The sequence below is a fragment of the Arvicanthis niloticus genome, chromosome 4 (genome assembly GCF_011762505.2).
Source record: "Arvicanthis niloticus isolate mArvNil1 chromosome 4, mArvNil1.pat.X, whole genome shotgun sequence".
NCBI classification, from domain to species: Eukaryota; Metazoa; Chordata; class Mammalia; order Rodentia; family Muridae; genus Arvicanthis; species Arvicanthis niloticus.
Genome location: NC_047661.1, coordinates 86,869,465 through 86,895,846, shown reverse-complemented (window position 1 = coordinate 86,895,846; position 26,382 = coordinate 86,869,465). Strand labels below are relative to the sequence as shown.

At 49.3% G+C, this 26,382-nt stretch overlaps 1 protein-coding gene and 1 long non-coding RNA gene across 5 annotated transcripts in view; one reads left to right on the top strand and one right to left on the bottom strand.

Annotated features, from left to right (window-relative positions):
• Nucleotides 1-5,629: 5,629 nt before the first annotated feature.
• Nucleotides 5,630-24,538, top strand: Csf1 (colony stimulating factor 1). Of its 3 annotated transcripts, none has more exons than XM_034500019.2 (9): nucleotides 5,630-5,767; nucleotides 9,007-9,129; nucleotides 10,291-10,353; nucleotides 11,875-12,045; nucleotides 15,358-15,505; nucleotides 17,538-17,668; nucleotides 18,533-18,585; nucleotides 18,905-18,963; nucleotides 22,486-24,538. In XM_034500019.2, the coding sequence occupies exons 1-8, from the start codon at nucleotides 5,729-5,731 to the stop codon at nucleotides 18,948-18,950; spliced, it is 774 nt and encodes a 257-aa protein (XP_034355910.1). In that variant the 5' UTR covers nucleotides 5,630-5,728; the 3' UTR covers nucleotides 18,951-18,963; nucleotides 22,486-24,538. The 3 variants fall into 3 exon arrangements, with proteins under 3 accessions (XP_034355910.1, XP_034355907.1, XP_034355908.1); XM_034500016.2 differs by having other exon boundaries at nucleotides 16,650-17,668; XM_034500017.2 differs by lacking the exon at nucleotides 22,486-24,538 and adding an exon at nucleotides 19,853-20,373 and having other exon boundaries at nucleotides 16,650-17,668.
• LOC143442095 (uncharacterized) overlaps nucleotides 5,761-26,382 on the bottom strand; it is a 61,143-nt gene continuing 40,521 nt past the window's right edge. Inside the window, exon 3 of one of the 2 annotated variants that reach the window (XR_013110015.1) lies at nucleotides 5,761-6,290. This is a non-coding gene — a long non-coding RNA (uncharacterized LOC143442095). Of the gene's footprint in view, nucleotides 6,291-8,066; nucleotides 8,366-26,382 lie in introns of those variants that run through there. The other variant, XR_013110016.1, reaches the window with a different exon arrangement.

Sequence of the window (26,382 nt, the reverse complement as noted above, 5' to 3'; positions counted from 1 at the left end):
ATTCCTTGGTTGGGGAGGCCATAGTGGAGCCTCTCTCTAGAACCCTCCCTTAGTAGAACCAGGGTGGCCCTGCTTGAACAGCAGATGCCATACCCTGTTAGCCTCAGCAACCCTTCAATAATGACAGCCCTGTCTTACTGGACTTACTATAGTCCAGTGGTGATATGGACATTGTGCAGAAAACTCAACTGCTCTTCATAACAATTTGTAAGAAAGGTGCTATTGGTTATTCTCATTGTATAAATGGGGAAACAGGATCCTGCACAGAGCTAGCATGGAGTGAGATTTTTAACTCAGGCATGCCGATGCATAGCTAATGGTCTTCCTTGCCATATTTCACCTCGAGGAATGTTATGACATTTCCTTTTCCCAGGGGAGAGATGGCCAGCACTAGCAAACTGAAAGGAGAATTTTTCAGCTGGCTGAAGGCCCTGGGGCTGACTGGCCAGGGAAAACCACAAAGATGAGCAGTTTAGAATCTCTTAGCCCTCATAGGGGGCAATCCTAAGGTGTGTCTTCTGCCCCTCACTCTCCTCTTGATTCTTCTACTTAACACTAAGCAAAACAGCCTAGAAGAACCAAGGCAAGGAAATCACGTGGCATGAAACAGAGAGATCTGCACCCCCTGGCTATCTCTGACTTAAACTCTTCCGATTGTCAGTCTCTGTTGAGTGCTTCTGGTTGTACTCGGTAACTCTGGGCACTGGGAACCTTCTCCACCATCACTGCCTCCTGTTTAATTGTCCCTTGACACATCTGCCCTGGTAGCCTGTAAGCAGGAAGAACATACAATTCACCTGGCCATGAACAAGCACAGGCCAGCATGCAGCAGGCACTCAGAAATGTTTATTGCACTAGCAGACAAGTTCCTCATATCCTCATTCCAGGTAATTCTCTGCTTCATTTGCTCTGAAACCACACAAGACCAAGGATATGAAGCAAGGTTGGTGCATGGCCTAGACAACAAAAGACATGCTTTCCTCTTAGTGAATCTCTTTTCTCAGGAAAGTTCCTCTGTTGGAGATTTTGACTTTAAACTCTGTGGAGGGCACTGGATAAGTAAAAACTGAACTGTAAATAAACTGCATCTTAATTTTGGGTTAGATTCATCCAGATTACAGGAGTCAGGAACTTGGAGCCTGGGGAAACAGCTGGGCTGATGAGTAGACAGGCCTCCTAGCAGACTCTGCCTTCCGAGGGCAAACCAACATCATGAGCCTGGAAGCAAGCAAGCCTTTTAAAGGTAATGATAGGAACAAGGGAAAAGACTGTCTTCCTCCCAGTGGGGAGAGGTGGGCTAGGCAAACATTGGTAGCTTCTCCAAATATCAACTACTGGCACTTTGTAATTTTTAAATCCAAAGTCTACTGTAGCCTTAAACACCAGAAGGTTGGAAGCTACCATTCCCATTTAAATGATGGAGAAACTGGGTCCTGAGGGTCCCTCCATTATGGCTGCTCTGCAGATGTAATTTAAAGAGCAGTGGGCATTACCAGAGATCACATGGAGAACCCTACTTTCCTAATCTGGTTAATCTGGTGTGTATGTGCAGTGGTGGTGGTAGGGAGGTCATCTAACACACTCTAACCTTCCTGTAGTACCTTGCCAAGAACACTGAGACTCACAACAGCCTTGTACAACTCCAGGCTGTAGTATCTATTTTGATCTACTTCCATGGACCCACTTTGGTTGAAAAGAGGAGGGAGAAAGACAAGAAAGGGTGGAAAAGATAAGAGATAAACTGTGGTGGGAGGAGCACCCTGTGTGATAACAGTCAGTTTGCTAGAAAGATCTCCAGAGGAAATTGCTTGACAAATCATTTCAGAACAATCTACAAAGGAGGTTTCCTCCCATTTCCTGCCACCCATCTCAATTCTCTCTTTTCTATCACTCACCCTTCCCTTGATTCATTGCTCTAGCAAGGAAGGTCTCTCCCAAATTCCCTCAGCCTTACCCCAGGGTCAGCTGAGTGCTGCCTCCTTGGTGATGCTGCAATTTGAAAATCCCTGGAACCCCAAATCTCAGACAGTGCCAAATTCCTCTCTCCCTTCCCCCAGGACCTGGACCCAGACATGACTCTACCAGTAGTCAGCATGGAAGACTACAGATGATCTCTGATCAACCACATGGCGACCAGAGTCCTCTCATTCCAGACTTGACTCTCAATGTCCCCATCCCAGACTCTCATAATTCTTGTGTGATTCTGGAAGAGGTGGCTTAGACTGTCTGGGACTCCATTTCCTCATCTAAAGCAGTACATGGATTTAAAAAGGTTTCAATTCTATGATTCCATTGCTTCCCTGGCATGGAAGGGCTCACACTGGCCTGTCTGGATCCACAGGACCCTGAAACCCAGTCAAGACTCTAGTGAGTCAGGCAGGGAAGGAGATACCAGAATCGGTCCCTTTGGGCAGTCAGAGGAGACCACTTGGAGCAGCCACTTTAAACACATCATCAGCTCTTCCAAACTTGACTTCCCTGTGCATGAAGATAATGCTTGTTTAGCCCTCAGAAGCACAATGTCTTATTTTAAAGTAACATAAGTAAGGTAGCTACAAGTCTCACTGTGGAAGTTCAGGTACGGATGGTCTTGTTTATTTCTCTGCAACACCACATGAACAGAGATCTTTTCCCCCCTTTTTTATTAGATACTTTATTGTATTTATTTACATTTCAGATGTTATCCCCTTTCCCCATTTCCCCTCACTAGAAACCCCCATCCCATCCCCCCTCCTCCTTTTTGCTTTGATACCATTTTAATTACATGTAAGTATTAAGGTCAGTTCTAGTTTGAGGAACTAGCAATACAATAGATACAAATAGTCAAGAGACAAGCAAGACAATAAACACAAATAGTCAAAGAACAAGCAAGGCAATAAACAAAGTTCTGTGAACATTCCTACCATCACTGTTACTAAGGGCTTATCAGGATGATAAAATATCTGAGCCTACTTCCCTGTCCTATCCCAAAGCCATTTTCATGTCTGAAGTCTACTTCTTTGTTCTAGCCTAGGATTTAGATTCCTGCCTGAAATTACTTCTTTGATGAACAGAAATCTTATCATTGCCTTGGGTAAATGAGAAAAGAAGAACAGAAAGGTACTAAAGTTACACAGCAAGTGAGTGGTCAAGATGGGAGAAAGTTCTGACATTGAGATTCCCAAGTCCACACCACCACTGCTGTGTCAGTAATTAGAGAATAAAGAATAAAAATAATAAAATAGGAGCTGGTGATATGGTCGGTGGTTAAAGTTGTCTGCTACCAAAACTGATAAACAGAGTTCAACCCCTGGGACCTTTATAGTGGACAGAGAGACCCAACTCCATTAGTTTTCTTCTGACTCCTACACAAATACCATGGTATGTATAACACACAACCACACACACACACACACACACACACACACACACACACACACACTATTGCTTTAGTTTGCCCAACAACTTGATGGAAGGGAAATCATTGGCTTCATTTTATATATTTTGAGGCCAAAAGATGTGTATCCATCCACAGCCACACAGCAAAGGACTGGGTAGAACAGTCAAGGGCAGATATCTTGTAAGTGGTGGGTTCAGGTTAACCCTAATAAGTGAAGGGCTTCAGTAGGGATAGGATAGGGTTCCATGCTTTGCACTTATGTGATGGATGGCTGAGCATGTCCTTGTGCTGATGTAGAAGATGCTTGCATTCTTCCAGACTCAGTTTAGCTCTAACTCCAAGCTTCATGAGCCTGGGCAGAAACCAGTTGTTAAAGGAGGACGGACCCAGTAAACTGTAGTCTTTTGTCTCAGCTACTCTGCAGGCTTACCTTGCTTACATGGCTTCCTCTTGCTTTTTGTCTTAAAAGCTGTGGTTAAATTTATTTATTGCTCCAGACCAGAATAAAGAATATTCCACCAAAGAAGGAAGTAAACCTCGATCATGTCGTTAGCCGAGTGCTGTCTCTGCATTCCTCTAAGAAGACCTGAGACCCTATCAGTACCCCGACCCCTCAGCTTCTAGTGGCTCACAAATGAGTAGGGGGGCCATGTTATCACGTTCACTGTTACACCTCCAGGGTTCAGGGGCCTGGCCTGTAGTTAGCAGTGAATATCTGTCAAGTGACTTATCCATTCCATCTACCCAGTTAACTTAACTCCTATTATGTGCTGTGGCAGTCAAAGGTAAGTGAAATGGGGTGCCACCTAGAGGAAGTCTCCTGACTCAGGGTGCAGGTCAAATGTAATCACTAGTATCACTAGTATACAGTGGTTCTAAACCTTCTCAATGCTGAGACCCTTTAATACAGTTCCTCGTGTTGTGGTGACTCCCAACCATAAAATTATTCCATTGCTACTTCATAAGTATAATTTTGCTACTGTTATGAATCATAATGTAAAACATATGATATGCAGGATATCTAATATGCGACCCCCAAAGAGGTTGCCACCCACAAACTGAGAACCACCAGTTTAAAATAATGTAAAGAATGAATGAATGCCAACTTAACTGGGAGGAATGGGTTGAGTCCAGTGGGAACACAGAAAAAAAAGGAATGATCCATCAGCCTGAAGCATCCCAGAAGGCTTTGCAAGACAAGGGGAGAAGATGAGATTATAACCTTAAAAGGTGAGACATTCACCTTAAAATGGATGGAGGAGAGGAAGAGGTTAATTTAGATCCATTCTCATGTAAAGACAAAATGTGATTATCTCCACAAATGCATTTCCAACAGAGTTGAGGGAAATCTAGGGCCCAGACACACCAACCTTAACACCTAAGCTGGATTTGGCAGCCCAGGAGCAGAGGACCAGCCAGAATTTTCAGGTCAAGCACCTGAAGTGTACAGAACCACCCAGCCAGTTGTCACAGATCTAGGTCCTTCCTCTCCTGGCCAGGTAGCTGGATTGCTCCCCACTTCTCCCTATAGCCAGGGGAGAGGACATTTAGCAGATTCTTTGAACAAAGCATAGGAGGGAGCAAGCCAACCTGCAAACCTGCTGCCCTGGGCTCCATGAGGGAGTTGAATGGAGCTCCACCAGAGAGGCGTCGGTCTTCTGTGGTTAGGTTAGTCCATCTCCATTCAAGTCCTGTTCAATGTATTCTGTCCGTTTCCTGCTCAGATTTGAGGATTTTCGGGCCTAGAGGGAAAGTCCCTAGGGGCCAGCATTAGACCGAGAACAATCACACGAGATTGACAAGAGTGGCGAGCACAGAAGGAAAGAGCAATGTCTTGTCCAGAGCTCGAGAGAGGAGGGGGAGGGCGCTGAAGCCCCGGTTACTTTGCTGAAGGCTGCGGAGCTTGCACAGCCACAGAGCAACTGGGAAGAGAGCTAGCGAGGACGACCAGGCTGCCCGCTTGGGGGAAGGGAGTCGGCGGCTCAGTGGGCCTCTGGGGTGTAGTATGTGTCAGTGCCTGTGAGTGTTTGTGTGTGTGTGTGTGTGTGTGTGTGTGTGTGTGTGTGTGTGTGTGTGTGTGTGTGTCTGGCGGAGGGCCAGGGTGATTTCCCATAAACCACATGCACCGCCAGCCCGCCCGCTTAAAAGGCTGTGCCGAGGGCTGGCCAGCGAAGCTCGTCCAGGGGAAAGTGAAAGTTTGCCTCGGTGCTCTCGGTGTCGCTGCGGCTCTCTGCATCCCAGGACAGCGGCGTGGCCCTCGACCGGGACGCAGGCTCTCCAGCCACTATCAAGCAAGGGGGCGAGCGAACCAGGACGGCCGACACGCCGTGCCGGGACCCAGCTGCCCGTATGACCGCGCGGGGCGCCGCGGGGCGCTGCCCTTCTTCGGTAAGCTGCAACCGTGGCGCGCGGGGCCCGGTCCGGGCTGGGGCAGGAGCTATGCAGCAAGCAGCAGGCGGCTTGGCGCGGCCCCTTGGAGCATACAGCCACTTCTCGCCAGCTGCCCAGGCTTCCCGACCCTGGGTTCTGGCTTCCTTACAACTTCTATGCTAGGGCTGAGGCCCGCGGTAATTTCAATAGCTGCTCCTGGGGTTGCAGTGCTTTGCGAGGTAAAGGGAAGGCTGCTCATCCCATTGCGCGGAGGAGAACACTGAGCTATCCACGAGCAGGAGAGAGAGATGAGGGGCGAGGGGTGTCGCAGCAATTGGTACAGGCCCAGTGTCTGCCAGAATAAGAATAGTTAACCAAGTCTCCAGGTTCCTAGTGACAGAGACCCGAGTGTGGCATCATCCCCAGTAGACATCTTCCTTTGACTGTTGCACATGTGTTTAGGCCCCAATTGGGAGTGGGCCTTCTGGGTAGGGAAAATTCAGGGTCATTCAGCTTTATGCCAGGACTTGTGCTGAGCAACCTGTTGGCAGAAAAAAAGAGATGGGCATGCTGCTACTTGTTCAATGGATGTGCAGGAGTTGTTAGGGACTTGGGTGGCTCTTTGAGGGGAATTGGATCTGATTTTCTTGAAATATTTGGTTCAATGAAATGGGGCTATTCTGGGCTCTTCTGCTGACTGAGGAAAGTGCAAGGAGAGTTCAGAGCTACAGGGCTAATGACTGCTGCTCAGAAGAGTCCCCAGTAGTGGCAGCAGATGATACTGTGACTCTTACAGAGCAAAGGATGACACTTTCAATGAACAGCAAGGGGGCTTGCTTAGGGGAGAATGAGAGAAAAAACCTAGAGGGCAGAAACAGAACTTGTGACAGGCAGAGGTTGCAGATGTTTGGGAGGAGAGAGAAGTACGTCCACAGGGAGGGAGGGATAGCTCAGTAAGAGGAAGAGGTGGAAGATGGGGTAAAGAGTTGTGCCATAAGCAACGAGAGAGAGACAGAGACAGAGACAGAGACAGAGACAGAGAGAGAGAGAGACAGAGAGAGACCCACAGAGAGAGACAGACAGAGCCGGAAGAAATCAAGAAAGAAGACTAGAAGGGGAAAGAGGAAAGTGGAGGCCAGCATTAGACAAGGTGAGTCGGAGAGTTCAGTCAGGCAGTCAGGCCAGGTCTCTGCAGACTTTACTGATTGGGAAATGGAACGTGATGTCTTCAAATGCTCTGAGACTGCAGCAGTTTCCTTCCAGGGCTGCTCTCATAGTCAGAGGCTGAAGCAGTGGGTGGGAGGAAGAAGCAAGCCAGGAAGAGCTTGTCCAGCCAGATGCAGGCAGAGTATTAACCCTTGGGCGTCCATCTTTATCCCTATCTAAGGTAGTATTGGGGTTACACATCCAGATCCAGGAGTGGCCCCCTTTGCTCATCTTTGAAGCTAGCGGCTGTGCATTATTTCTGTGCATGCTTGAAATGCCACCAAAAGCCAGGTAGCCCTTTACCTTGCTATCTTCAAACATCAATGACTTGAAGTTCCCGGATTGAGGTGTTTCTGAACATCTCCACTCCCAGGTCCTTTCCTCCACACCGTACACACCATGGGCTGACAGCCTGGGCCAGAGTTATCTTCTGCATAGTCATTTCCTTTAACAGGTCCTGTGCCTGGGGTTCTGGAGGTCCGGGCTGCCACTCCTACTCAGGGCTAACTTTCCAATTGCCCAACTGTACCCAATGCAGTTTATCAACCCATAGCTGGCTGCACCTTCTCTCTCTCTCTTTCTCTCTCTCTCTCTCCCTCCCTCCCTTCCTCCCTCCCTCCCTTCCTCCCTCCCTGAGGTCAGGCAAGGACCTCAACAAGTCCTGTACTTAATGGCATTGGGCAACCCTGTGCCTTAACACCCATCACCATCTTCCACCCTTTAAGGCCTCACTGTGGTCCCTCTTCTGCCCGCACTTCCCAGCAAATGCTGCCTTTTCTCCCTGGTACGAAATGGCAAAGCTTTGGGCTTTTAGATGTAAACCAGTGTTGTTATGGACGATTTCATAGCTTCCCTGTGTTTGCAGCATTTGTCTCATCATCTGGACTATTGGGGCAGAGCCCAGATCCAAGAAGGTGCCAGTTGTCACTCCACCCTGCCAGCATTTCCCTGAATTGGGGATATCAGCAGCCAGAATGCTCAGAATGGCAGCCTCAGGCCAGGGAAAGAAAGCCCAAGAGCCCCTCTGCCTCAGGCTGGCATCTCCTGGGACACCTATTGGAGCCCGAAGGGATGGAAGGATCTTAGGGTAGAGGAGAAAGGGAGAAAGGAGAAAGGATTGACCTAGTCAGGTATCAGGAGCCAGACCTGTTACTCTAAGGACGAGCAGCTACTGGGCCAGGTGGGTGTTGATGAGAGAGAGAGAGAGAACTTCCTTGCTGTGGCAAGAGCTTGCAGACCAGATGAAGGGCCTGATGGGCCTCAGAGAAGCAGATGCAGGCAGTGCAACACAGCATCATCTTTGATTAGTCAGATGGACTCTTCTCGAAATGCAAGTCCAAAGCTCCAGGAGGTCTCCCACTTGTATTGAGTTCCCAGTGTTTGGGCCTGGGGAACCCTGTAGAACCAGACCTGTGGAACCAGGTGGGAAGAAAGGTAGGTGACAGGGGTAATGAGTGTTTCTGGCTTGCAATCTGAAAGCTAGTGTCTAACCACAAACTTGAAGCCAGCTTACAAGGTATCTATTTGTCTCAGTGTTAAAGTTGAAAGGACAGAAAATCTTATCCTTGAGTCTCTCAGTCACTAAAACTTATACTGGTTATCATTAGATGTTCTCTGTAAGCTGAAAAGATGGCTCATCATTTAAAAACACTTGTTGCTCTTGCAATGGATCCAGGTTCAAATCCCAGAACCCAGATGGTGGTTCACAACCATTCATACCTCCAGGTCCAGGAGATTCCAACAGGCAAGCACATAGAGTGTGTACATGCAAGCAGGCAAAACATTCATAAACACAAAACAAAAATAAATAAGCTTTTAAATTTTTTAAAAAAGTTCTCTGTATTATTGAGCTGCCCTGGGTTAACCTGAAAAGAGTTCTTGGAGAAGATGGCACTGAGGTTATTATCAAGGGAAGAGTGAGGTGGTACCCTGGCTGATAAGAATCTATTTGGGGAGTGCTGCATTAGGGGAATGGGGCTTTTATTTTAGTGGGACATAGGGGTATCTAGGGAGAGGAAGTACGGGAAAGACATGACTTTCTTCTATTGTAGACATGGATGGGCTCCCGGCTGCTGCTGGTGTGTCTCCTCGTGAGCAGGAGTATTGCCAAGGAGGTGTCAGAACACTGTAGCCACATGATTGGGAATGGACACCTGCAGGTCCTGCAGCAGTTGGTGAGTATGAGACATGCCTTCTCCTCACTGAGGAAACTGAGGCAGCAGCCAGAAGACAGTCAAAGCGAGGCTTACAGAAAATAGTTAACTGGATAATGGCTATCCTGGTACTTCTCTCATTGATCTTCTTGAGGTGAAGACCTTAGGTCCTCCCAACCCCTTTGTCTAGGTCCTCTATAGTGAATAGGGTGGGCTTTTAACTGTTGCTTGAGTTAATGGTAGCCCAGGAATGTCCACTATGGATTCTAAAAGACTCCTTGACCTGTTCTGACTCAGACAATGCCTCCTTTGGGAAGTGAGCCCGGTCTGCCTGTTGGGTCCAGATGGTTCATCCAGCTCCTAGATAGCAAGATCCCCTGACAGCCTGGCACCAGGGCCCCACCCAAATTTAAATGGGAGGCTCTAGCCTAACTCCCTGCCTTCTGCCTTTACTCTCCTGACCCTTACCCCTGAGGTTGGGGTACCCTGCTCATCTGGGCCGTGAAGGAACCCAGATCCCATTCTAATAGGCTTAACGGAATCATCAACAATTCTAAATGTCATCTAGCCAGGCAGGATCCAGTTGTTGTCATGGCTTCTGCTCCTCTCACTAAAGAATTTATCGTCTTTCAACAAGCTCGGCGGGGTGGGGCACCAGTGGGTAAGGCCATCTGCAGAGCCTGAGCTTGGGCCCTGGAGCTGAACCTCCCAGTCTCCCTTCTTAACAGCACTTTCTTTGCATGCAGCTTCCATGGCAGGCTGAGGTACATGAATGCCATCATGGTCTCTGAGGGTTAGAACATTGCTCCAGGGAGAAGCAGGGGCTGGAGACCCAGACTTCCCAGAGCTTGGCCAGCCTCTCTTTGAGGCTTTTCATGATAGAGTGCTTACCATCTTCCAGAAAAGATTACATCCTATATTTTCCTAGAGATAGTTCTTCCTTATACAGACTAGATTGTGTGATTTCATAAGTCAAAGTAGAAGTGTCTGTCTGTTTGTTTGTTTTTAAGTTCTCTGGGCATTTGGAAGATACAGCTTTTCCCCTAGCTGTGGCTCTGTCATTTTGGCATTGTTTTAGGGAGGTAAAGTTAAAACATCCTTCACCCCCAAACCTGGGTCCTCATCCTGAAGCTGAGCTGATCTGTAGGTACCATGTAACCACTGGCCTGTTCTATCTCACAGATCGACAGCCAAATGGAGACGTCATGCCAGATTGCCTTTGAATTTGTAGACCAGGAACAGCTGGTGAGTAGCAAGTGTTTGTAAGCCCTTTGTGCTTAAGGGAATACTCACAGCCCCCCTGTGGTGGCATGGAACAGCATGAAGGCAGCAGAAAACCTAGAGCAGACAGGATGAAGATATGAGGGTCTCTGGGTGCTCAAGTGTCAAGTTCCAGCTTGCAGGGCTGGGCAGGGTCCAGAGCTTAAGTCCTTTGCTGTTTCCTTACTTTGACCTGGCATAAATCAGGCACTTGCCAAATGCTAGGCACATTCCCCAGTTAATCCTAACAGTACCATTCTAAGGCCCACAAAGATTGCTTGTTACCCATGCAGAGATTAAGGCGCATACTTAGTTAAGTGATAGAGGCCTAATTTGAATCCAGGAATGTTATACCTTGTAAAATAAAAATGTGCTTTATTTTTTTAGATCACATCTCCTCCAATCCACTAGCCAGAGACAGGAAGGCAGTCTAGACTGGTTTTCTACCCCATACCTAACCAACTAGCCACCCAATGCTGCCTCTCTGCTCCTTAGGGTGCTGTCCCTCTATCCTCCCCAGTTCCTTGGAAATTTTCAGGGGCTTCCTGACTTCCCTGATTCTAGGGCACTCTTCATCTTACCACTAGGGGGAGCCCTCTGAAACCCCAAAGCCTTCACTTATTTCTCTTTACCTGCCAGGAAGCCCACGGCTCCAGGAGAAAGCACAGTCTAGTTCCAAGTCTGCAGTACCTACCACACCCAATGCTCATTTCCCTCCTCTGCTTGATTCTGCCCCCCAGCTTTTGCCTCAGCTCTTTGTAATGTCTTTCCATCACTTCCCATGTGCCCCACAGATCTCTGTGCCACACCTCCCTGTCTTTGACCCTCAAGAGAACAGTCAGGCTACCCAGAATTCCTTCTGTCTCTGAGCTCTCATGCACTAGACCCATGCACTTCTGTGAACATGCCACAGCCTGCATAGTCACAGGGTTTCATCCATCCATTCTCTTGCTCCTTCACTTGCGCCATGGCACCTATTTACTGGATCAGGCACTAGAGATACCGAGATAAAAGTAGTTTCTGTCTTTGAACCAACTGCTGTATCCTTGGAGACAAAACACAAGGCTACGCTTTTGACAATAAGTTAGTCCTCAGTATTTTTATATTTTGGAGGATTTGAAGGGGCCATATGGCAAAAACTCTTCTGTGGAAGTAAGCTGAAAGGAGAAAGAGCAAGAAGGGTGGGGGGAGGGATGGAGAGGAGGGAGGGCTAAGGGGCAGCAAGGCTAGAACCCACCCTCCCTGTGTATCTCCTGACTAAAGCTGCATTTCAGAAATCCAAAGCTCTCTCTAATCAGAATCCACCTTTCCTTCAATCCAGTTCAACTTTCAGTTATGGTTGATTTAAAGAAAGAGAATAAAAAACAGGCCAGGGGTATCATCATCCTCATCACCAGGGTGGTGTGTCCCTTCCTCAAGAGTACAAGAGGGCTTGGTCGTCTCATGCAAAGCCTGGGTTCCCAGGCCACCATGGCCAGGTGCTCAACTCTTGGTTCTTGGTTCCAGGATGATCCCGTTTGCTACCTAAAGAAGGCCTTTTTTCTGGTAGAAGACATAATAGAGGAAACCATACGTTTTAAAGACAACACCCCCAATGCCAATGCCACTGAGAGGCTCCAGGAACTCTCTAATAGCCTGAACAGCTGCTTTACCAAGGACTATGAGGAACAGAACAAGGTAGGGTGAATTCTGGGGCTGGAGCACCAGGGAAGGGGCAGAGGGAGGCTACAGAGGTCCCACCCTACCTCATATGCTTGCCTTGCCTGAACCTTACTAAGTTACTGCGTTGCCCATTCACTTCTTTACTCCATCCACCTTCATCAAGCATTCATTAGACAGAAGGCACAGTGCTGGACCCTGAGGATATCCTTGGAGCAGGAAATTCCCCTTCTCACTCTTACAGGGCTTATAGTCAAGTGAGGTAGGCAGCTGTTAAACGATGACACCTGTAAATGTAATCAGAAGGGCTCTTCATCCATTTGCAAAACCTTATTGAGTGACTACTATATATCAAGTGCTGTTCTGGAGACCAGGAATGAGCTGTGATTTTTTTTTTTTAAAGGCAAAACTCCCCACAATCATGAAGAGAGGAGGGTTGCTGAGCCAACTAAAGTGAGCAAGCGTGTGAATGGGTGGTGGTGCTAATAGACTGGAGAACTGTAGAGCGGGCGAGGGGAGCCCTGAGTGATGAGAGTGACAACAACAGGAACCCGAGACTCTGACAGTGCAGTGAGGAGGAGCTAATAACATAATGAGGATGCAGAGGGGAAGAGACAAAGGCAGCTTCTAAGCAAGAAAACTTGAACTGGCGTTCCAGCATGAGGAAGAGCAGTAAGAGCCAGATGGAGAAACATTCCAGAGTGAGGAGCACTACACTCAAGCCCTAGGATAACCAGAAAGGTTTGCATTCAGAATCCCAAAGCGGGTCAGCATGGCCCAAGCATGGGGTGTGGACAGGAGGGAGCAAAGTCAGGAAGCACACCATTCATTCATGGTGTCAAAGAGGTGGGGTTTTTGTCTTAAATTTGAAAGAAGCCACCATAAGCTAGTGACTAACACAATGTCATATATGATGGAAGACCATCTGGTGGTAGACTGGAGAGTAGGCTGTGGAGAGCAGGAATGATGGTCAGGAGGCCAGCAGAAGGCTCATCCAAGCTGGAGATGGTGGTGAGTTGAATCAGAGGGAGCAGAAAAATGAAGGTGAGTGAGCGTGATCCCTCCAGACAGATAGGACTTGAAGCTTCCTGGTAGAAAGGGAAACGGTGAGTCAGGATGCTTTCATCTTGAGTCCCTAGAGTTCTCACTGGCAGAGTAGGTTTGAGGGAAGAGCTCAGTCTGGTGTGAGGTACATCAGACAGTTCCAGGAGTGGGTCATGATTGTGAATGCTAGACAGACAAATGCTGTTTGTAGAGCCACAGAATGGCACAGCCCTGCCCACCCTTCAACCCCAGTGAAAAGAGAATGAGATCCAGGATCCTGAATGGAACACAGCCTGAGGTAGGAGGAAAACCTAGAGAGGGCAACACCTCAGGGCTTCCAGATGGAAGGAGCCAGAATCTTTATCAAAGGAGGCTGAGAAGTCAAATAAGATAAGGGTGAAAGCATCCGTCGGTCTGACTTGGCACCATGGAGATTGCTGTTGGAGGCAGATGGAGAGAAAAGAGGGGAAATAGAGACCACAAAGTAGAGGAACTTCGCTCCAAAAGGGAACAGGAAACCAGATTTTCTGGAGTGGCTGTATGGTTGAGGGAAGCATGGTTCTTTACTGTGCAGCGATTCACCTGGAGAGCTTATTTAGAATGCAGAGTCCCAGCATACACCATTATGGACTCTACTTTCCTGGACCCATAGGCGAGCCTGGGAATCTGCATTTTGAGAAGCTGCCCCATCAATGGTTGAGATAGAAGCTCCTCAGTCTCTCCTGGGCCAGTGACTGTTCACTCAGTGCATGCTGAGAGGTGGCTCAGGGGGAAGACAGGCTGGGCAAGGAGCCAAGTCCAGCCACACTGCTCAGAAAAGGAGTATGAGCTCCTGAACTAGCAGGCACCTCCATGCTGAGAAAGCTTGGGTGTCAGGGCTTTAGGTGAGGATGCCTGGTTTCTTTTACAGCATATAAGGCCAGGTTTGAGGGGGAACAGCTTTATAAAGACACATGCAGGACAGAGCCAGCTGGCTTGCCTTAACAGCTCCTGGAAGAGGCTGGGGTGCTGTTGTTCTAACATCAAAAACAAGATGAATCCACATAAAGCCGGTCATTTGTCTATTCTCACCTAGCTGCTGAGCAATGAACCCAAGCCCAGGTTATTTCATTCAATATTTACCTAGTAACTGTTCATAAGCCTGCTCTGGGTGGGCCAGAGAGATGCAGTGATATAATCAAGGGAGCTATAGTAGTGGTGAAACCTATTGTTCTTCCCAGAATAGCTCGGCTTTAAGGGGGAAAGCTGGCATACTGGAAATAGGCTGTAACACACATAGAATAGCTTGCTGTGCTAGATGAGGTGGGCCTAGAGCAGAACCCTGAGGCACTGCAGTATTTAGAAGAAACTCTCTGGCACAGAGCCTGAGGGAGCAGCTGGTGGGGAGGGAAGAACCCAGGAGGGCATGGCTTCTCAGAGCTGCAGAGGGTGTGAGTGTGAGCACCTGGGCCCAATGCAGAGGAGAAAACCACTCAGCAGGCAGGCCAGGGCATCCTCTGCACTTCCTCCAAAATGTGGCACCAGCTAAGGACCTCATCTCTTCTGGTCTCCCCAGGTCTGTTCTCTATACCATACCAAGATGATTTTCCTAAAATACAAGTCTTACACCATGGACCACCTCCCCAGCAGGTTTTCAGTTTCCTCTTGGCTCTGTGGATTACAAGTTCCTGGCCGAGTCAACAAGTTCTTGGCCTTGGCAGAGCTCTTTCCAACTGTATCTCTTGCCACTCTCTTCCTACATGGCAGAGCTGCAGCCACTCCAGCCTTCTTTCAGTCTTTTGCTGTCTCGTGCTTTCCTGCCTCAGAGCCCTTGCATCTTCTACCGTCTCTGCCCCCACTTTCTTCTCATCCCTCGCTCATCTTTTAGCTGTTCCTTTGGAGATCTTCTCCCTGGGGTCTCATTTAGCACCCATTTGTTACACATCTTCAGATGGTTCAGGACGCTCTCTTGGAGTCACTGTGACTTGTAACAATGTGTTTAGTGCTAGTGTCTGCTGGACTCAGTGTCCAGCTTGGCCAGGAACCACTTCTATTTTGCTCATTGCACGATGCCCAGGTAAGTTACCATATACCTGGCACTTAAATATGTGTTAGATGGATCTCTGAATAAATGGCGCATCTCTCAAACTCAAGACTGATACTTCTGCAAAGCAGAGAAGATGTAAGGGAGGAAACAAAAGGGGGAGAGAAGATGCATGTGAGAAAACCCAAGAGAATTTGGCAGAGCTAACAGTGAGAGGAGGCCTATGTTCATGCTTACCAAAGGAGGCTCCACTCTTCTCCCAGGCCTGTGTCCGAACTTTCCATGAGACTCCTCTCCGGTTGCTGGAGAAGATCAAGAATTTCTTTAATGAAACAAAGAATCTCCTTGAAAAGGACTGGAAAATTTTTAGCAAGAACTGCAACAACAGCTTTGCTAAGTGCTCTAGCCGAGGTAAGCACAGAAGGGACCAGCTACAGGGAGGGTGTGTGCAAGGTGAGATATGGGGCTAGGGGGATCCCAGAGGCAGCCTGGGTGCTAAGTGTGTCTCTGTGTTTTGTGTACTCGTGTGGCTTTATGTACCTCAAGGTCCTGGGCACATGTCTTTGCTGACATGTGTGTGCATGTACACTGACTTATGCCTGCATGTACTGTCTTACTGCCAAACTTCATGTGGCAGCATTCAAGAAGGCCCCTGCTGGTGGCTGTGATGGTACTGAATAGGTAAGGGGACCTTTCTCAGAAAGCCATGTAGGCATGGTGGCTTCCCTACTGGGTTCTGCAGGCTGGCTGAATAAACGGGGGTTCCGTGGAAAGAGCAGGTGCTCCACCTGGCAATCAGGGTCCTTGCTCCAGGAGCTCTGCTGCAAAACACCAGGATAACCTGGCTCCAGAAGTCCCCAGGATGCCTTGGATGTCCCCTCAAGGGACAAGGCTGGATTTGAAGTCTGAACTCAAAAAAGTCAAACATCATTCAAACTCTCTCTACCTGTGCACGCTGCGTGTACTCGTCTCTGCGTCCTGTACCACGTGTGTCCTACATTCAGCCTCACTCCCCAAGGCAGGGGCTGAGGTTCTGCAACCGAACAATAGCCAAGTCCAGCCTTAGCGCTTCAGTTCCAAACTCCCATACTCTGGCTGCTTCCCAGCCTCAGCCTTGTCCTGCCTGTGGCATCGGCTGTGGTGGTTCTGCTCCTGGCTGTGCATGAAACCAGTGTCTTGGAGGCTTCCCAGTTTTGCTGAGCCCCCTGGCCTGGGTGCTGCTAACCCCTGGCTTGGCCTCTGGTCAGCTAGAGCCCCCAGTACATTGTCCTGTGGTCTTCCTCACCCCAAGCCCTGTTCTGTTTGTCTGTACCTTGCTTTTGGTTCCCAGTCCATAATTCCCTGCATATCGATCCCTCCTGCCTGAGTTCTGCGTCATGATCGTTTATTACTGTCCTGCCCTCTCCCCAGCCCCAGAGCTGTATTAGAAGGGGGACCCCTTCCCATGCCCCAGGGCCTTATCCCCTTCTTAGCCCCTCTGGGGAAGCTGTGCTGGAGGCTGGTGACTCTATCTCCTCCACATCTTTCTTTCTCCCCCTCTCTGTGGTTCTTTCAGATGTGGTGACCAAGCCTGATTGCAACTGCCTGTACCCTAAAGCCACCCCTAGCAGTGACCTGGCCTCTGCCTCCCCTCACCAGCCCCCTGCCCCCTCCATGGCCCCTCTGGCTGGCTTGGCTTGGGATGATTCTCAGAGGACAGAGGGCAGCTCCCTCTTGCCCAGTGAGCTGCCCCTTCGCGTAGAGGACCCAGGCAGTGCCAAGCAGCGACCACCCAGGAGTACCTGCCAGACCCTCGAGTCAACAGAGCAGCCAAACCACAGGGACAGACTCACTGAGGACTCACAACCTCATCCTTCTGTGGGGCCCCCCATCCCTGGAGTGGAAGACATTCTTGAATCTTCACTAGGCACTAACTGGGTCCTAGAAGAAGCATCTGGAGAGGCTAGTGAGGGATTTTTGACCCAGAAAGCAAAGTTTTCCCCCTCCAAGCCTGTAGGGGGCAGCATCCAGACAGAGACGGACAGATCCAGGGCCCTCTCAGCATCTCCATTCCCTAAATCAACAGAGGATCAACAGCCAGCGCATATAACAGACACGCCGCCTTTGACAGAGGTGAACCCTATGAGACCCAATGGCCAGACACAGAATAATACTCCTGAGAAGACGGATGGTTCATCTACGCTGCATGGAGACCACCATGAGCCACGCTCTCCTCATATTGCGACACCGAATCCCCAACGAGTCAGCAACTCAGCCACCCCATTTGCTCAGTTACTGCTTCCCAAAAGCCACTCTTGGGGTGCTGTGCTGCCCCTTGGGGAACTCAAGGGCAAGAGAAGTACCAGGGATCGAAGGAGCCTCGCAGAGCTGGAAAGAGGACCAGCAAGTGAGGGGGCAGCCAGGCCTGTGGCCCGTTTTAATTCCATTCCTTTGACTGACACAGGCCATGTGGAGCAGCATGAGGGATCCTCTGACCCCCAGATCCCTGAGTCTGTCTTCCACCTGCTGGTGCCGGGCATCATCCTAGTCTTGCTGGCTGTCGGGGGCCTCCTGTTCTACAGGTGGAAGTGGAGGGTAAGGAAAACTCTAGGAGAGAAGGACATCCTATGGGGGCAGAACAAAGACTGAGTAGGGTACAGGCTGGAGGCTAACCAGGTTCCAAGAGGTTATGCAGTTGCTGGAAGGTGGGGATGACAGTCCAAAGGGTAGAAGGTAGTGATGAAGTGTGGCTTCAAGAATCAGGAGCTGCCAGGTTTAGTGGTGTGCATTTAACCCTACCAATCCAGAGGTACAGGCAGGCCTCTGATCTACTGGTGGACAAAGCAAGTTCTAGGCTAGCCAAAGCTACATAGAAAGATCCTGTCTGAGAAATAAATTAATTTATGAGGTCTCCAGCCTCCTTAAGACCATTGAGAAAACATGAGTTCTAGGCTAGCTAGAGCTACATAGATTCTGTCAAATTAATTAATTAATTTAAAAAGTCTCCAGACTCCTTGAGATCAATGAGAAGGGATGAGAACATAATCGTGTAGAAAAGAGACTTCTTGGCTGGGAACTCAGGAGGCTGAGGCAGGTGGATCTCTGTGAGATTGAGGTCAGCCTGATCTACAGAGTGGCCGAGCGGCCAGGGTTGTTAACACAAAGAGACTCTATCTTGAAAAAATGAGAGAGAAAAAGAGAGGGAAGGGGAAGAAGGGGGAATATTCTTGAACAAACAAGTGGGAGATGGGAGGAATGGGGAGGAATGCTGTCCTGGGAGCTTGAGGGCCCATAGGTGGTGTTCTACATGGGAGGGGACAGGAGAAAGGATTGCCCATCCTCAGAGGCCCAGGAATCTCCCTCAGCTGTGCATGCTTTGGGGTAGTGGGAGGAAATACTCTCTCAGTAACGCTTGGGGGCATGCCAGCACCTCCATGAGATAAATCTTTCTTTTCTCAGAGCCATCGAGACCCTCAGACATTGGATTCTTCTGTGGGGCGACCAGAGGGCAGGTGAGAAGTTGGAGTGGGGCTATGGAAGTCACTGGATGTCTGTCTTGGGACCTGTTTCCCCTCTAGATTGGAAGAGAGGTGTCTCCCCCTTGCCCTAAGGAAAGAGCTGCAGGGCAGGGTGGGTACAAAGAAAGAAGGGCCTCTCTTCTTCCCATGATAGTGGAGCTTTCTCCTGATTTCTCCCTAGAGTTGGGCGGTTCTGGGTCTTCTAAAGCTCACAGAGACGGAATCCATGTGCAGGGTTGGGGATAAGCTAGAAGGTCCCTTCAGTTCCATGCTCCTGCTGAGGCCTTATGTCAACCCTGTGTTCTGTCTGCAGCTCTCTGACCCAGGATGAGGACAAACAGGTGGAACTTCCAGTGTAGAAAGGATTCTAAGGTAAGATTCTGATTTTGATATCTCTCTATCCCTTAAAAAGAACTACTTCCAGGTACCCACCCCTGTTGTACAAACGACTTGACTCCCAGGAGGCCCATATATTTTCACCCTTTCCTCTGTCCCTCTCACAAGTCCACTCATTCATCATCAGGTCTAGCTAGGCCCCTCTCTTCCAGGCCTCCCCTTGCTCCTGAATCCCCTCCCCTGAGACTAGTTCCTGCAATCTCTGAATTATGTTTCTATTCTTGCTGTTGCTACATCTGATCCCAAAGCAACCACATTTCTCCTCCTCCTCCTCCTCCTCCTCCTCCTCCTCCTCCTCCTCCTCCTCTAATGGGGCTTTTACAAGGTCTTTACCACCCTGGAGAATTTTCATTAGCCTCTGCATGGCCGCCAGCCCCTTTCAAATACAAGCATTTCCAGCTTGGTGCTGAGCCCTGACCTCAGCATCCTCTTCTTGCCAAACTGTGCCTTATCTGGTCCTGCTCCCAAGCCAAGGTTCTTACTGCCTCCCTGATTTAGGATGATGGTGCCACTGAAATTTAGCCTTGAGAGAGCTGTCAAGAGGTCATTTGGCCCAGTGTCCCAGCCTAAAAGGGCTACTCTGCATCCCCCACAGGGAGTCAGCCAGCTTCCTGCACACACACATACTCCCAGTTCCAGGCAAGTTCTCTGCATGCCAGTCTGCTCAACTACGCACAATACTGGGGTCACAACACTGGGGGAATTCCTTCCTTACGTGGGCAAAGCTGCCTTCCTTTTTCCCCTTCCCTAACCAGTCTTCTCTCATCTTCATATTTAAAGTCAGCTATTCATGTCCCCTTTTAGAATTCTCTGTGTTAAGTGTGGCCAAGCCCCTCAAACATTCCTTATATGATATGGTTTTCAGACCCCTCACCATCCTGGACACACTCGTTTGTCAATATCCCTCTGAAAATGTGGCGCCCAGCCCTGGACACAGTATTCCAGATGTTGTCTGACCAGCTCAGAATACAGTGGGACGGTTGCCTTCCTTGATCTGGACAGTACTCTTCTACTCATGCAGATTAAGATCACATTAGTTTTCACAGCTGCATCATAAATTGTCATATGTTGAGCTTGTAGTCTATTAAAAACCCCAGTTCTATTTCCCATGAGCCTCTGTCCAGCAGACCTTCGCTGTTTTAGCTCCTAATTTGGTCACTTTATAACTCCTGGTTGGGTCCCCTATACACTGATGCATGTCTTTGTTGTCCTTGCCCGTAATATTGGTGGGGATGTGACCTGTATTCTTCCTCTTCATGCCCACCCACACCAGCTGATTGGGAAGCCTTCCCTTCCTGAAATATTCCACATCCCTCTGGTTGTTCTTTTACTTCATACCCCTTCTGCTCTGTTGTATATGGCTAATGCTATATCAATCCGCACACATTGGATGTTGTTTTATTTATTTTAAATCATATTTTATGTGTATATATATAAATTTTGCACTACTAAGAAGATTGTAAGCCCCTAGAGGGCAGGAACTATCTTCTCATTTTTTTCTGCACTTCATTTTCGATCCAGGATTCTAGTACAGACAGTCCTTGACAGTCTATCCTTGTCAAAAACTTAGTAAATGTTGGTATCTGGTTTCAGGTCTGAATCACCAACTAACCCTGGCCAGATTTCTCTAACTGACCAGCCTTCTGGCTGAGCAGTTAACCAGCCAACTAATCAACTCATTTTGCCAGCTAGTTGGCTGACTACTTGGCCAACTAGCTGGTAACTACTTAACTGACTAGTTCTTGACTGATGGGCTGACTAACTAGCTAGCAGAGTACTTAGTTGATTTGCTGGCTGACTGGATGGCAAACTAGCTGTGTGATCCATTGAAGTTTCCAGTTATACCCCTTGCCGAATGTAAGCAAACTGTCCCATGTGTAGGATGTGTCTAAGCCCCTTCCCCAGACAGAGGAAATCTCATAGATGCTCAGAAACTAGGGAGACTTATTTGGATTCAAGTAAGCAGCAACCTATATCTAGAATCCTGGGGACCCACTTGGCAGTAGTGTGGGTAGAGATGAGTGAAATGAATTAGCTGGCTCATTGGAGCAGCTACAAGAAGGACATAGGGCCCCTCCAAACTAAATCAGAGAGTAAAGGTTGCTGGGGACTTTGGGGCTCAGTGCTGTCTCACCTTACCAAGGGCCACCAGTTTTCTTCCCTGCCACCTGTATGACCTTGTCCTCGGCCCTGATTTCTCTGTACCCAATTGTCCTTCCCATGCCTCCTAACTCTCAGACCTGCCCAAGATTTCAAGTTCCTCACCTAAAGAATTCAAGATTTCACTCAGTCGGCTCAGATCTAAATTGATCCCCATTCCAGGCTCAAGGAGCCTATGGGCCCTGAGTGCCTGTGTCCTGATTGACCAGTACTCTGACAAGGAGATGAGTGGGACACACAGAAGCGGGGACTAAGGGAAGGACATTAAGCTGCATTAAGCTGCAAAAAACTTAGGTCCTCAGCCCCAGGAAGCTGAAAGTTGAGTCAGAGACTAGACCATGCCCTTTGGAGCCTTCTTCCCCAATGGGCTCTGCCAGAGCCTGTGGCCTGGCTGTACCACTATGGCTCATGTCCAGTTTATAGTTCCTTCTTGTTTCCTATCCAAGGCATGGGAATAGGCTGGGGGCCAAAGGCTGTAGGTCTCATCTTTTCTTATCCATCACAGGCTTGACCAGTGGGGCTTATGAACATTACTGAGGAGGCGCCACACGGGGTCCAAAGTCAAACTGTTGGCTGAAGTCCAGGGGATTTCTGCTATGGAACAAAGAGTTCTGAGGATGCTGGGCAAGGGGACAAAGATGGGGGTGGGGTGGGGAGAGGGCAGGGCCCTGGCTCCCATGGATGACAAGAGGCAAGTCCCTCATCCCATATAGAAGAGGCTAGGTTACTCTGGGTAAGCATGCCTGTTGACAGAGCAAGCCCTCCCTTTTCCTGGCATTGTCTCTACCACCCACCACCCACCCCTCAAGCCCAAGTTCTTTCTTTTCAATTGCTTTTGCCCAAGTGTCTTCTGTGCAGACCCCCTCTAAGGAATGGTATGGAGGTAGCTATGAAAAATTCTTTGTTAGAGTTGGCAAAAAACACCTTAGATCATTGGTCTAAGACTACTGAGAAGGCCTTACCTGAGGAGTAGCCCAGCAGGGACGGACATTCAAGAGCTTGCTCCCTGCTCCCATCTGGTTGAGCAATAAGCCCTCTCTCTCTTGGCCTAGACCTCCTCCAGTCCCAGTCCTTCATTTTGTGGTCACTACTCCCCCAGGAAGAGAGGTAGGAGGTGAGGCCAGTCTGTCCAAAGGCTTGGACTGCTGCCAGGCAAAGCTGCCTGGTGTCTCTGTGGTGTCTAGGGTCGCCTAGAGGGCCAGGGAAATGACCAGAGGAAGACTTGCCTGAAGCCAGCCAACAACCCACAGGAATGCCACACCTCCCCCAACTATGTCCTTAGCGACCCTCCCCACACTCCTCCTGCTGACCAGCCTTCTTCCCTTCTTTCCTCTACAGCTGGGCACACAGGACTATCTCTTTATGGAAGGAGACATTATGGGAATGTCCATCACTACCCTCTCCTGCCATCTTCCTGGGAATGTGGCCTGCCACTACCAGAGCTCCTGCCTACCAAGACTGGATGAAAGCAGCTTTGATGAGGTCTTCGCATCCTAACCCTTAGACTCTCAACTAAAGAGAGAGGGCTAGAGGATGCCCCACATACTGCCACTATTTATTGTGGGCCCTGGAGGCTCCCTGAGGAGGGCAGCTCCACAGCTCAGGACCCTTTCCCTTAGGGGCTGTTCCCTCCTCTCAAAACCAGAACCTGGCAGGGACCCACTAGCCTGTATGGCCCATGGGAGACCAAGACAGACGAGAAGGAGCAGAAGAGCCCTGTGCCCAGAAGACCCAGCTGGTGCCAAGGAATCCCAACGTGGACAGGCAGGGACCTGTTTCCCAAGAAGAGAGCCTGACATTCAAAGGGTGGGACAGCATCTGCCTGATTTCCTGTAAAGGCATAAAGGCACACAGCCCAAAAGACGGGAAGAGGAGGCCTTTGGCTGCTTCTGCAACAGCTTAAAGGGGTCTGTACCCTCAACTTGCCTAAGTGCCCTCTGCTGATAGCCAGGAAGGAGGGAGACCAGCCCTGCCCTCAGGACCTGTCTGACCTGGCTTATGATGCCAAGAGGAAGACAGAGCTCTAGCCTCATCTTCTGCCCATAGCCCCTGCCAGAGTTCTTTTGCCCAGCAGAGGCACCCCTCATGAAGGAAGCCATTGCACTGTGAATACTGAACCTGCCTGCTGAACAGCCTGTCCCATCCATCCCTATGAGCGACCATCCATCCGAATGTTCTCCCACTTCCTTCAGCCTCTCCTTGGCTTCTTGCACTGAGCTGGCCTCACATGCTGACTGAGGGAGCCCCTGAGCCCCGACCTTCCCCTGCCTCAGCCTTTGTCCAGGGTGAAGCTGTGGGAGAACTGCCTGGGCTACCAGTCAGAGCTGGTCTTTAGGCTGGGTTCTTTGCCCAGGTTTCTGCATCTTGCACTTTGACATTCCCAGGAGGGAAGTTGACTAGTGGAAGTGAGAGAGGAAGGGGAGGCAGAGACAAAGGCCACAGGCAGAGCTATGAATAAGAATGGGTCTTGAAAACACATGTGTGCCCCTAAGCTTGAAGTTGATCTCTATACACCAGCTCCTCAGCCAGCCTCCTTCCCATTGCCTGAAATCTGGAGCTGAGCAGGTTGTCCTGTCATGAGCTCTGGGGACTGAGCTCCATGATCCCCGTGCTTGGCTCCAGCCCCACCCTCTTCTGGCCTTTGTTCTCCAGACCTGACCCAGGTAGGCAAGGATACACTCCCAGTCTCACCTGCCCCACCCTGCCATCTCTAACCAAGCAAGCCAGCTCTAGAGAGGGGTTAAAAATAAAAAAAAATGGGTTGTTTACTTCCAATTCTGCTCTGACCTGGGCATGGGTGATGGGGCTCTCACTTGCCCCTGGTCTCTTTATGCTGCTGTGTTCCCCTTTCCTGTCCTCCCTGGCTACTGGGTCAATAATCTTTCAGGCCATGGATCCGGGAGGAGAATGGTCTGTAGGCTCCACAAGCCCTGTCCTGAGATTGGGGGGATGGGGGGGGGGTGGGGGACATGAGACTTTCTTGTGGGGCTTACTTAGCCACAGACTATTTCCATGCTAGAAAAGACATATTTTAAAATAGAAGGAAAAACACAAAAACAAACAAAAAAGGCATTTTCCTTCCCCTCCACCTTAAACATATATTATTAAAGACAGAAGAGCAAATCCAACCCATTGCAAGAAGCTCTTTGTGGGTGCCTGGTTACATCGGAGCAGGAGGAGTCCCAAATCCACCTTTGGAGCCTCCCCTGTGTGCATAGGAACCCCTTCTTTCCTCTGAGAAAGCGTCTGAGGGAGCACTGCCTCACGAACTGTGAGACTGCATTTTTTATACTTGGAAGTGGTGAATTATTTTATATAAGGTCATTTAAATATCTATTTAAAAATAGGAAGCTGCTTTTATATTTAATAATAAAAGAAGTGCACAAGCTGCCACGTGTGACTCATGGGAAAAGTTGTTTTTGGGGTATGGGCAGCAACAGTAGGTGGGAGTGAGCTGGCTCTGAGAATTTTTTCAAGGTGCATGGAGAAACTTTTCTCCGGGTTCCAGTCTTGTTTCTAAAGCCTTCTGTACTATTGATGTCCAAAGGCATTCATCTGCATATCTGTTTAATAAGAAAAGGACAGAAAGCAGCCAAACCTCAGACCTGGCTGCTACCCCCACCCCTGCCACTTCAAGCCCAGCCCAGCCTGAGAAAACGGCTGGTTGGGCTCTTTCCAAGGGCCCAGGGGTCTGAAAGGAGGAATCTATCTCTAGGACCACAGATCCCTGCTGTCCAAGGGAGGGAGAACTGGCAGGTCCAGTAGGTGCTGAGGTATTTAGGTGCTGGTAGGCTGGAAAGTGGACAAGCCTAGTAAGATGGGAAGTTGCAGTTGCATGCAAGGGATTAGACCGGTTCTTCCTATTAGAAGTAGAGGGAAACCAAAGATATGGATTTCCCTGGGGAGATCCGTCAGGGTGGACCGGAGCAGGTAAAGGTCTGGGTATGCACAAACACCCACACCCATGGCAAAACTGAGACAACAGGGGCTTTCCTGTTTTGGTCAATATAATGGACAAAGTTTTAGAAGAGAGGTGTCCAATCCTGGCTTAAAGCAGAATTATCTGGATTGTTTCCAAAATCCTGATATCCAAACCCTGCCCTATATCTACACAATCAGAATCTCAGGGTGAGGCTCAAGTACCAGGTGCCAGAATTGTCAAGACACCTCAGTTATTTAAGTGTGACCCTCTGGGTACATACTGGGCTATCAGGGCCTGGCTATACTGCCAGCTAAGTGACAGAGCTGGAGTTGTACCCTAGGTGAGGCATCTGATGTTGTGTAACTAGAGATTTATGCCTGGAGGGCGGGGCTGATAGACTGCTGGAGGGTAAGATACCCTTCATTACAGCCATTGCTGTTTCACAGGCAGCGTCAAGAACTCTAGCTTAGAGATCTGAGCAGCAGGGCCCAGCCAAACCTCTAAACCTCTATCCGGCCAGAGGCAGGAAAATGAATCAGAAGCAACTAGGAAGAAACCTGAGGTTAACCTCTTGCAGACTGCCAGCCTCAGCAAGAGAATAGAGGGGACACTGGTGGGTGTCCTATGGCCCCTTATAGAAGACTCTGAAGTCAGTAGAGGTGGGTAGTGACTATGCAGCTCTGGAGGAAAGTCCCTATTTCCCAGGACAAGCCCCTCTACCAATGAAGCACATTTGTTCCTTGGGTTTCCTTTTTAGTTTCTTGAGGGTAGAGGTTGACCAGACTCTGCTGTCCTGGATGCTGGAATTGCTGAGGGAGCAGAGTATCTCATGCCAGCTACTGAACATAGAGTGGCTGGCTCTCTCTACCTCAGCTACCACAGACCACAGAAAATCCCACAGGCCGAGCCCCATGGCTCTGTCTAGAGACCAGACTCTGCGCTGCATGACTGGTAGCTGGAAGTCTGAAGAGGTCACAGATAACAGCCCCTGCAGTACACTAAGGTCCAGGGAGACGGTGCTGCCCGTGAAGACCGGGCTCAGGGCCTTCTCAATGAAGAAACAACAAAGACAAAGGACCCTACAAAGCAAGGGCAAATGTCATAATGCAGAGTTGCCACGGGTAGTACAAGAAGAAACACTGTATGCTTTTGTCACCAAAGTGCAAGCATGTTCTCTAAAGGGAGGAAAAATCTGAAGACATGGCAAAGGCCACCAGGAAGGAGACATGAAAACAAGGATCTGGGCATGGGGATGCATGCCTGTAATCCCAGCACTGAGGAAACAATCAGGAGGATCGCAAGTTCAAGGCCAG

Coding starts and splice junctions, on each gene's coding strand:
- Csf1 (XM_034500016.2), top strand. CDS start 5,729: ATGACCGCGCGGGGCGCCGCGGGGCGCTGCCCTTCTTCG. Junction 5,768..9,006: donor CGGGGCGCTGCCCTTCTTCG/GTAAGCTGCAAC, acceptor CTTCTATTGTAG/ACATGGATGGGCTCCCGGCT. Junction 12,046..15,357: donor ACTATGAGGAACAGAACAAG/GTAGGGTGAATT, acceptor CTCTTCTCCCAG/GCCTGTGTCCGAACTTTCCA.